General features: G+C 42.7%; 2 protein-coding genes across 4 annotated transcripts in view; both read left to right on the forward strand.

Moving 5' to 3' along the window:
* Window positions 1-1956: 1956 nt before the first annotated feature.
* Window positions 1957-5995, forward strand: sgf29 (SAGA complex associated factor 29). 2 transcript variants are annotated; one of them, XM_035181867.2, is made up of 10 exons: window positions 1957-2095; window positions 2958-3041; window positions 3122-3197; window positions 3338-3410; window positions 3930-3994; window positions 4076-4205; window positions 4293-4439; window positions 4524-4559; window positions 4967-5129; window positions 5538-5995. In XM_035181867.2, exons 2-10 carry the CDS (start codon window positions 2976-2978, stop codon window positions 5652-5654), a joined length of 873 nt encoding a protein of 290 aa, XP_035037758.1. In that variant the 5' UTR covers window positions 1957-2095; window positions 2958-2975; the 3' UTR covers window positions 5655-5995. The 2 variants fall into 2 exon arrangements, with proteins under 2 accessions (XP_035037758.1, XP_035037759.1); XM_035181868.2 differs by having other exon boundaries at window positions 1978-2210.
* Window positions 5996-7384: 1389 nt separating this feature from the next.
* The window catches only part of LOC124851076 (nuclear factor of activated T cells 2 interacting protein), a 4336-nt gene continuing 1720 nt past the window's right edge, over window positions 7385-10000 (forward strand). For both annotated transcript variants that reach the window (XM_047343889.1, XM_047343890.1), the window contains exons 1-6: window positions 7385-7491; window positions 8609-8707; window positions 8786-8846; window positions 8942-9059; window positions 9255-9335; window positions 9821-10000. The exon at window positions 9821-10000 is cut by the window's right edge and continues 55 nt beyond it. In XM_047343889.1, the coding sequence (XP_047199845.1) occupies window positions 7480-7491; window positions 8609-8707; window positions 8786-8846; window positions 8942-9059; window positions 9255-9335; window positions 9821-10000 (551 nt within the window). In that variant the 5' untranslated portion in view covers window positions 7385-7479. The remainder of the gene's footprint in view (window positions 7492-8608; window positions 8708-8785; window positions 8847-8941; window positions 9060-9254; window positions 9336-9820) is intronic.

The raw sequence follows: 10000 nt of genomic DNA on the forward strand, positions 1-10000 counted from the left end.
TGTACACTTGGCACCGTTATCAGGTATCTAGGTTACAGATAAGGCGTCAGCTTCATGGCTTCATATTACTGTTTGTTCACACACAGACACACACACACATACACACACACACACACACACATCTGTAAATCAGACTGTAGGAACCTTGTATTGTGTGGGTTGCTGCACGTTTCTGTTGTCAGTGATAAATAAGTGAGTGATTGAAGACGTGTTTTTCTCGTGTCCAGCTGCAGCAGATGTTAATCATCAGTTTGAACTTGACGTCTGTTCAGGTCACAAAAACAAGTCCTGAAGAAAACACAGACATTTTCTACACTGCTGCACCGAGTCCCTGTGCAACACACACTCACACACTTCAGTACCAACAACTCACAAGTACTGCAGGAAACATCCCACTGAAGTAAAAGCATCAGCAGGTCTATGTGCTTTATGATATATATGAGTATATACATGTAAATATATGTATATATATTTAGATATATGAGTGTGTGTGATTCCAGTGAATTTAAATGTGGCTTCATAAGGAGACGTTCTGTCATTACTGTGTTGTGTTGTGTTGTTGTGATGTGTTGTTGTGTTGTTGTGTTGTTGTGTTGTTATGTTGTGTTGTTGTGTTGTTGTGATGTTGTGTTGTTGGTGTGTTGTTGTGTTGACGTGTTGTTGTGTTGTTGTGTTGTGTTGTTTTGTGTTGTTGTTGTGTTGTTATGTTGTGTTGCTGTTTTGTCGTGTTGTTGTGTTGTTGTGTTGTGTTGTTGTGATGTGTTGTTGTGTTGTGATGTGTTGTTGTTGTGTTGTTGTGTTGTGTTGCTGTTTTGTTGTGTTGTTGTGTTGTTGTGTTGTGTTGTTGTGTTGTTGTATTGACGTGTTGTTGTGTTGTGTTGTTGTGTTGTTGTGATGTTGTGTTGTGTTGTGTTGTTGTGTTGTGTTGTGTTGTTGTGATGTGTTGTGTTGTGTTGTTGTTTTGTCGTGTTGTTGTGTTGTTGTGTTGTGTTGTTGTGTTGTTGTGTTGTTGTGTTGTTGTGTTGACGTTGTTGTGTTGTGTTGTGGTGTTGTGTTGTGTTGTGTTGTTGTGTTGTGTTGTTGTGTTGTGTTATGTTGTGTTGCTGTTTTGTCGTGTTGTTGTGTTGTTGTGTTGTTGTGTTGTTGTGTTGACGTGTTGTTGTGTTGTGTTGTTGTGATGTGTTGTTGTGTTGTGATGTGTTGTTGTTGTGTTGTTGTGTTGTGTTGCTGTTTTGTCGTGTTGTTGTGTTGTGTTGTTGTGTTGTTGTGATGTTGTGTTGTGTTGTTGTGTTGTTGTGATGTTGTGTTGTGTTGTTGTGTTGTGTTGCTGTTTTGTCGTGTTGTTGTGTTGTTGTGTTGACGTGTTGTTGTGTTGTGTTGTTGTGTTGACGTGTTGTTGTGTTGTGTTGTTGTGTTGTGTTGTTGTTTTGTCGTGTTGTTGTGTTGGTGTGTTGTGTTGTTGTGTTGTTGTGTTGACGTGTTGTTGTGTTGTGTTGTTGTGTTGTCGTGTTGTTGTGTTGTTTGTGTGTTGTGTTGCTGTTTTGTCGTGTTGTTGTGTTGGGGTGTTGTGTTGTTGTGTTGTTGTGTTGTTGTGTTGTGTTGTGTTGTTGTGTTGACGTGTTGTTGTGTTGTTGTGTTGTGTTGCTGTTTTGTCGTGTTGTTGTGTTGGTGTGTTGTGTTGTTGTGTTGACGTGTTGTTGTGTTGTGTTGTTGTGTTGTTGTGTTGTTGTGTTGTGTTGCTGTTTTGTCATGTTGTTGTGTTGGTGTGTTGTGTTGTTGTGTTGTTGTGTTGTTGTGTTGTGTTGTTGTGTTGTCGTGTTGTTGTGTTGTGTTGTTGTGTTGTTGTGATGTTGTGTTGTGTTGTTGTGTTGTGTTATGTCATGTGATTATAAATGACCATGTCTCAGTTTGTTCGTATTTAAACTTTCTGTGGCTCCACGTGTTCTGTACCAAACCTGCAGTTCCCCTCTCCTCCAGCTGGGGGCGGTGTAGACCATGGCGCTGCCTCACGGACTCACGCTAACACGAAGAAGAAGCAGAAGGAGCTAGCCCGTGCAGCTAACAGTTCGTCAGTAAATAAACAGAAAGATTCACAGTAAGAAACCGAACTTTTGATTCACATGAAAATATGAAGAAGCTTGAACGACGCGGATCCTCGACGCGGAGCCACGAGCTCAAATCTCCGTTTAGAGATCAACAACCAGGCGAATGTTAGCGAAGCTGCTAACTCAGCTAACGATTAGCACAGTGGCTACAGTGTTATAAACCTGTTTATCAACTGTACAGTTAGCATTGAAGCTAACGTTATAAATCAGCGGATTTACAGTGTAAACGTGCAGTTAGCAATGAAGCTAACGTTATAAACCAGTTTATTTACAGTGTAAACGTACAGTTAGCATAGAAGCTAACATTATATATATACCAATTGATTTTTCTGACTAAAATGTAAAATACGAACCTTTTTATCTCGATCAGAGAAGTTTAAACCAAACTTCATTCAGAAATCTGTTAATTCAGAGATGATCTGTTTTCCTGGAATCTAACAACCTGAAGAGCTTTGATTTCAATCTTATTATTAAATATTTAAATATTATAATAACACTAACTAGTTAATTTAAGTTTTAACACTAAGGAAAATGTATACAATTGTACTTGTGCTCCCACGAATCAGTTCCTGTCATGTTTCCAGGTAAAATGGTTCAGTTTATATTAAAGTGATAACTTAACCAATAAGTAATTAATCAATACGTTCATCAGAAACAACGGAACAGATACAAATTAGTAAATGAGTTTTATCCTCTCCAGTCCGAGAGCAAAATACTTTCTACTCGTGTGATTCTGGACTTTATTTTGTATTATTTTGGCTTTAATACTGAACCAAAGGAAACGTCCAATGAAATGTTGATCAGTCTTAAATCGTCCTCTGGTTTGTTGTAACAAAACTCTGTGACTGTCAGAACCTCGGAGGCTCGGACATGTCAGCTGATACCAAGATCGCCGAGCTGCTGACGGAGCTCCATCAGCTCATCAAACAGACGCAGGTGAGGGCGGAGTCAAGTCTTTACCTGGACGTAGACTCGTCAGTTAAATTGATCCAGATCCAAATAATCTCTGTTTTCAGGAGGAAAGATCCCGGAGTGAACACAATCTGCTCAACATTCAAAAGACACATGAGAGGATGCAGACTGAAAACAAAAGTCAGTCACTTCACTGTTTCCATCCACACACTCATGATCCTCACACCTTAATATTCTGCTGTTTTCAAACATCATTTACTTTTTCTAACTGTGTCTCTGTTGACTCCAAACTTATTCCATCATTTTGTCTTTTTCCTCAGCTTCTCCGTACTACAGGACCAAGCTGAGGGGACTGTACACCACAGCTAAAGCAGATGCCGAGGCCGAGTGCAGGTGAGAGACCGCGCTGAGGCTCCGTCCACACTGTGTGTGAAAACACACCACTGTCGCTATGGTTACACCTGGCGTCCACACTTTACCAGCTTCTGAATCAGAGACTTGTGTAAATGCTGCTTGTGTTTTTGTCTTATGTGTGTATGTGTTATGTATGACGACTTAACGTAAACATTGGTTCTGTTGGGTCTAAGACAGTTTGAAACACTAGGTGGCGATATGACCCACGTTCAACACATAAATGTAGATTATTTATAAATGTGATATTAAATCAAACATTTCAGTGTTTCATCAAATAAAGTTATATAATTTAGTTTACTGCTCAAACATATCTCTTTAAAACTAAAACATATTAATGTGGATGTGGCCTGAGATTCTTTACCTCCTCATACCTGATGCTTCTGTTTAATCCCGTTCACACAGAGCTTCAGTTCTAACCCATCATACATATTCTCATAGTTTTCTCAAGGCTGCAGAGCATAAAAAGAAAATCCATGTGTGTTGTTCACCCCCCCACAGCATCCTGCGTCACGCTCTTGATAAAATCGCAGAAATCAAGTCGTTGTTGGAGGAGAGGAGGATAGGTATGAACAAGTACATCACACTCTTGCTTGTGTTTTTTTCCATTTTGTGTTTCTTAACTTCATTTCTGAATTGTCAAACAGCTGCTAAGATGGCCGGCGTTTACAGTGACAGCGACCCGCCCAGGAAGACGATGAGGCGCGGGGTCCTGATGACGCTCCTCCAGCAGTCGGCCATGACGCTCCCTCTGTGGATCGGAAAGCCCGGAGAGAGGTAACTCACTCACCAACTAAAACCAGAAACACTAAATGAACAGCAGAGAAGTTTGTGTGATTCAGAAAGTTCTACCTGTTCTTTCAGCCCCCCCCCTCTGTGCGGGGCGACGCCTGCCAGCAGCGACTACGTGGCCAAACAGGGCGACAAAGTGGCAGCGAGGGTGAAAGCCGTGGACGGAGACGAGCAGTGGATCCTGGCTGAGGTGGTCAGCTACAACCACTCCACCAACAAGTGAGAGCGCCGCACGCTTCCAACGCATCATAACGTTATAGAACAGGATGTGACATCACAGCTCTGAATGTTTTCTTCTTCCAGATACGAAGTGGACGACATTGATGAAGAAGGAAAAGAGTGAGTCACAGCTTCACATTCATTATCTCTCACATTTATCACCAACACGTCGTCCTTAATTAATTAATAATTAATAATTAATTTAATTGATCACTTTGATTATTGACCATTAACCTTTGATTGGCTGTAATTCAACTCATTCATTTATATCCATTATAACATTTTTCTCTGTCACAACTGTGTCGTTATTGGTCAGAATTAAACATAAAGTCCTGATTTGTTCTTGATGTTTTCACACATGAACTCATTTTGTGTAGTTAGCGTGTCTCATGTGAAGAAGCCGGAGGAGTCAGACTCGTTCACAACGAAACACATCAACTAAACGAAGCTGAGAGCTCAGATGATTCGAGTCGTTGGTTCCATTTGATGAAGAAGAGTAAAGGTTGTTCTCTGTGTTTCTGGATCAGGAGACACACTCTGAGCAGACGGCGGATCATCCCTCTGCCTCAGTGGAAGGCAAACCCAGAGACAGACCCTGAGGCCCTGTTCAGCAAAGACCAGCTGGTGTTGGCCCTCTACCCCCAGACCACCTGCTTCTACCGGGCCCTCATCCACACCCCCCCACACAGGGTGAGACTCGCAGCTCAGCAGCCTTTTTACACAAAGACTTTAAATAAAGATGGACGACACGTCTCTACTTCCTCACATTGCACAAAATGAACCAGCTCAAATTAACCCTCTGAAAACAGACGCCTCCTGGTGGCCACTGTCTGCAGGAGATTGTTTTTTGCATGATCGTCTTTAAATTGATCTAAAATTAAATCATAATAGTTCAATCTGTGTTTACAGCACAATCTGTAAATATATTAACAATCCTGCCAACGATCATTTAAAACTAATAAATAACCTCCAGTCAGTCTGTAGATGATCTGAGTAGCTGAATGAATGACTTCCTGTCTGTGACCTCTGTGTGTGTGTGTGTGTGTGTGTGTGTGTGTGTGTGTGTGTGTGTGTGTGTGTGTGTGTGTGTGTCGACAGCCTCAGGACGACTACTCTGTGCTGTTCGAGGACACGTCGTACGCTGACGGTTACTCACCTCCTCTGAACGTGGCTCAGCGATACGTGGTCGCCTGCAAAGAGAACAAGAAGAAGTGACGGGTTTCTGGATCTGAAGAGCTGAAGCATGAACGCACCGACGAAGCCTGTGTGATTGTTTAGTTTGAAACTTTTTCAGTTTTTATAAGAGATGATGTTCAGGAGCAGGTTCTGGATGATTAGTCAAGAAGCAAATAAAAAACGTTTGAAGCTGAAGTGGGAGACGTTCGTTAGTCGAGTGAAAACATCCCAGAACAGACATTTTACAATGAGGCTGTAGCTGTTTTCAGACCTGCAGGTCAAATCCAGAGAATCGTCTCCAGAGCTTCTCCAGAGTTTGTGTTTCACAGCTGAACAACTCAGAAGCAGGTTTTCTGCACAGACTCGTTCACAGCATCAGATCCTCCTCCTGGTTCAGGTGAGAGGGGGGGCAGCCGGGTGCAGCAGACAGAGACAGGAAGTGACGTGTTACCTCTGCTGCAGAGGTCATGTGATCATGTTGACATCACCTGACACCGTCTCAGCTCTGATCACCAAGAACTCTCTTCACATCTTCGTCTGTGTCTTCATCGTGTGTGTCAGCACTTCTTCACCAGAGATCTTTGTTTTAGTTTCTTCATGTTTGTGTCACGAGTTAGAAGCCCCCCCCCCACTCACTCAGTGAATCAGTGGAGGATCCTCTGCTGTGTTCACACATCGGATTCTCCTGGATTTTTACGGACTTTATACAGGAGGTCAGGCAGAGAAAGTCTGCAGAGACTGTGGAGCCTCTCACTCGGACATTTGTGTTCACACACGATCCTCCTCTGGAGAAAATACAGAGGAACTGCGGAGTTCAGTGTCTGAAAGCAGCTTATTTAACCCCAGACTCACAGAAGAATTGAAATTAACCGTGGGGACCTGAACGCCTCCTTAGCTGTGATGAAGTAAAAACAGATTCTAATGAATTCTGGACTTTTGTGGAATAAAAAAATGTATAATTGTAAAACATTGTTTTCTTATGGCCATGATGTTTATAAAATCTTTTTGTGAATGATAAAGATGAGAATATTCAGCATTTTCTTTATGTGTAGACTGGAACACATCCACTCACCAGTCCGACAGTTTCACGCTGATTTCAGTCATTTTGTTGTTGCTGCTCGTGACCAGTACAAGATCAACACCTTTCAAGAGTCTGTGATCATCTGTTTCTGACCTCAAGTGTTTATTGTCACTGATTCATGTTTTAAACAAATCATTTCTCGCTTTGTGTTGTTATTCACTACACACACACACACACACACACACACAACATAGAATCAACATAAACAAGACAAACCATCAGTCACACGTCTTTATTTATAATCAGTTCTTGATCTGGTTTTTACTTTGAACTGGAATAAAACTTTCAGAGACACAAAAAACAACATTAAACAAATAATCCAGAAGATTAACCAGAAAAGCAAAGTCAAGTCAGAAGCAACATAATATTAACAGGAAGCGAGAAAATGCTGAAAATGAGAAAACACAAAAGGCAGGAAAAAAAGAAAGTTAATAATAGACAGTTATGAAAAGATGAGAAAAATATAAAATACTAATAAAAAGAAAAAACAAAATGAAAATATCAAAACGGATTAAAATGTAGATAAAATGAGAAAAAGAAGTCAGATATTAAATGGAAAACTCAGAGTAAAGAAAAACATAAATAAATATAAAATCTGTAAAATAGTCAAAGATATATAAATAAATGAAATTGTAAAGTCAGGTGTTCAGGGAGGTGAAGTTATAAGAACCTCACTGTGGATGCTGATGCTACCGACACTGACGCGGACCATGAACACAACACGAGTCATGATGTCCCACAGTCCGTGAAGGCGTCAAACAAAGCGCGGGTAGAGGAGCCAACATGGCGGATCCGGTGAGTTTCTAACTTCCGCTGTTTTTAACCGTTAACCGACACTTAACAGAGGAGTGACGTCATCAGCGGGCAGCGTAACGATGTTTCAATTAACGCGAGCGAACAGAGAAACGTGAGAAGTCACGTGAGGCCGCGGAGACAGTGTAAAGGTGCAGGGTTAGCTTAGCGTTAGCATGAGAACAGCTAGCAACCAGCGAGGCTTTCAAAATAAAAGGTTCCTCCGCTACTGTGTCGTCAGGCTTCAGTCTGTGACAAACTGCTCGACTTTAACTCTGAAGGGACAAGAAGAGAAACTCTGAACCACGTGACAACCCGCTAGTTAACGGCTTGTTTACGGAAAAGTATCAGCAGGAATAAAGTTCACGTTAAAACTGGTTTCAAAGTTTTACGTAGTTCAGGAGTTCACAAAACCTGAAAACAAAGATGGCCGACTCGGCAGCTACCAAAAGTAAAGCCAAAAGAAGTCTGGATCGCCCCCTGGTGTCTGGCTGCAGTACAGGTCATTGACCTCCATGTTAACAGATGGGACACGGACTAAATAAAAAAACTCAAAGTAGACGTTAAATAAATGTTTGTAAAGATGTTTCTGTCATTTCAGGTCGTTCTCATCTCACTGATGTTTGTTCAAGTGTTTCTGATCCGTTCGGTTTGAATCAGTTATTTGATGATATCAAAACAGATGATTGACAGATGGTTGACAGCTGACACTCTTTGGTAGAGTCTGTGTATCGACCCCCCGGCTCCACACTAGAGACTGGATAATGATATTTGAGTTGTGCTCTGTCACCGGTCGGTCTACGGGATTGTTTACACTGCACACAGCTGCGATCCGGTTCCAACACAAGTAACAGAAAGTCTCAGATCACTTCTGTACAGACACATGTGGCAGATAGCAGCCTTCATGTCCAAGATAAGTTGGCTTCATTTCTGATGAACGAAGGAAGTGGAGACACGTCGTCCATCTTTATTCAGTCGGACATCATGAACCTGTGGTGGCCTTCAGATAAGATACAAACTCTAGAGCCAGTTTGTTTTGTCTCCTGAATCAAACACACAACTTCTCGCTCATTTCAAAAAGATGTCGTGTCTCACCTGAGCTTCTCTTCACGATGTAAAGGTATCTGACGGTGAAGTGCAGGTTGTAAAGCCGCCGCCCAAACGCAGACGCATCCTCGACCCCTCAGCAATTGTCCCGGTGCCAGTGTACTCCAACAAGGTGAGGAACCAGCGCTCTGCCCAAAGAAGCTTCTCTGACAATGTCTTCTCTCTCTCACCTGAGTGCTTCTGTTTCCAGGTGAGCAGCAGTCTGCGGCTGAAGCCAATGGATCATGTGTTCACTAAAAAGGAAACCACAGGTATAAATGGAATTCTAAATAATGCTGTAAGTGTGGGAACAAAATAAATCCCGGATGGAACTTAGTGGCAGCTGATTGTTCCTGTCTGTGACCAGAGGACGCTGCAGACGACAGTTTGTGGTCATCTCGAGAAACGAAGGTAGCTGCCCTCGTCCTCAGCGACTCGGAGGAGGAAGCAGAACACGTGGGGAACAAAGCAGAACATGGTGGACTGTAAGTGCTGAAGCTCAGAGAACCATGATGTAGTCATTTATTATATCCACCGTAGAACAAGCTGCAATACACCAGAGTCCCTTCACTCCCTGTTTATACCAAAACAGAATACCCTCACATCTAAAATGAAGAAGTGGGATGGAATTCACACGCACTGAGTTTGTCTGCTTTGTCTTGTCACACATGTCATGTCAGAGAAACCTTTCGCTCTCCGTCTCCTCCGCCGCCCGAGAGTCTGGTCCAGAAACAGTCCAGTCAGGTGAAAAGGAAGATCAGGTGAGTCTGGATTCTTGGTTCAGGTGCTTTGAACTCGTATCTGCTTGATTTGTAAAGACGCACACCTCCTGGTTTTAAAAGGTCTCAGCTGTGCACATCAGAGCAAACACCGAGTCATGAGGTCGGAGGAGCTGCAGAGCTCAGGACCACGACTGGCTACAAAACATATTTCTGTTGCACTGAAGGTTCCCAGGAGCCTCAGCGGCCTCCATCATCTCCTGCCAGCCCACCGTCACAGTGGAGCACAGTGGGGGCAGCAGCATCGGTCTGTGGGTGTTGACACGACTTTAGTAGTTTAAGGTCCGCCCATTACGACCTGCCCAGGTGGATAAATCCACTAACTTTTAATTAAACAACTCATTTCACTTCAACTTTTATCTGTTGTATCCGTCAGTTTCCTCCGTATTTTTGGCAGAAGGTTTGTTGAAGCTGGTTCGTGTTTATTTTGGGCTTTAAAACAGTTTCTGGTTGTTTTTGTTCCTCAGTGAGATTGACAGGAGGCTCAAGGTGGTGAACTCCCCCATGTCTCCGGAGCCACAGAAAAGGTCCAGGCGCCTCCGAGGCTCCCGGACTCCAGCGTTCGAGGAAGAGCAAGATGACGTTGTCATCTTAACGAACCCTGACTCGGGCTCATGTAGTTCATTGTACAGCTCCTCACTCCACGA

This window comes from Hippoglossus stenolepis, chromosome 16, assembly GCF_022539355.2.
Source record: "Hippoglossus stenolepis isolate QCI-W04-F060 chromosome 16, HSTE1.2, whole genome shotgun sequence".
In the NCBI taxonomy this organism is placed as follows: domain Eukaryota; kingdom Metazoa; phylum Chordata; class Actinopteri; order Pleuronectiformes; family Pleuronectidae; genus Hippoglossus; species Hippoglossus stenolepis.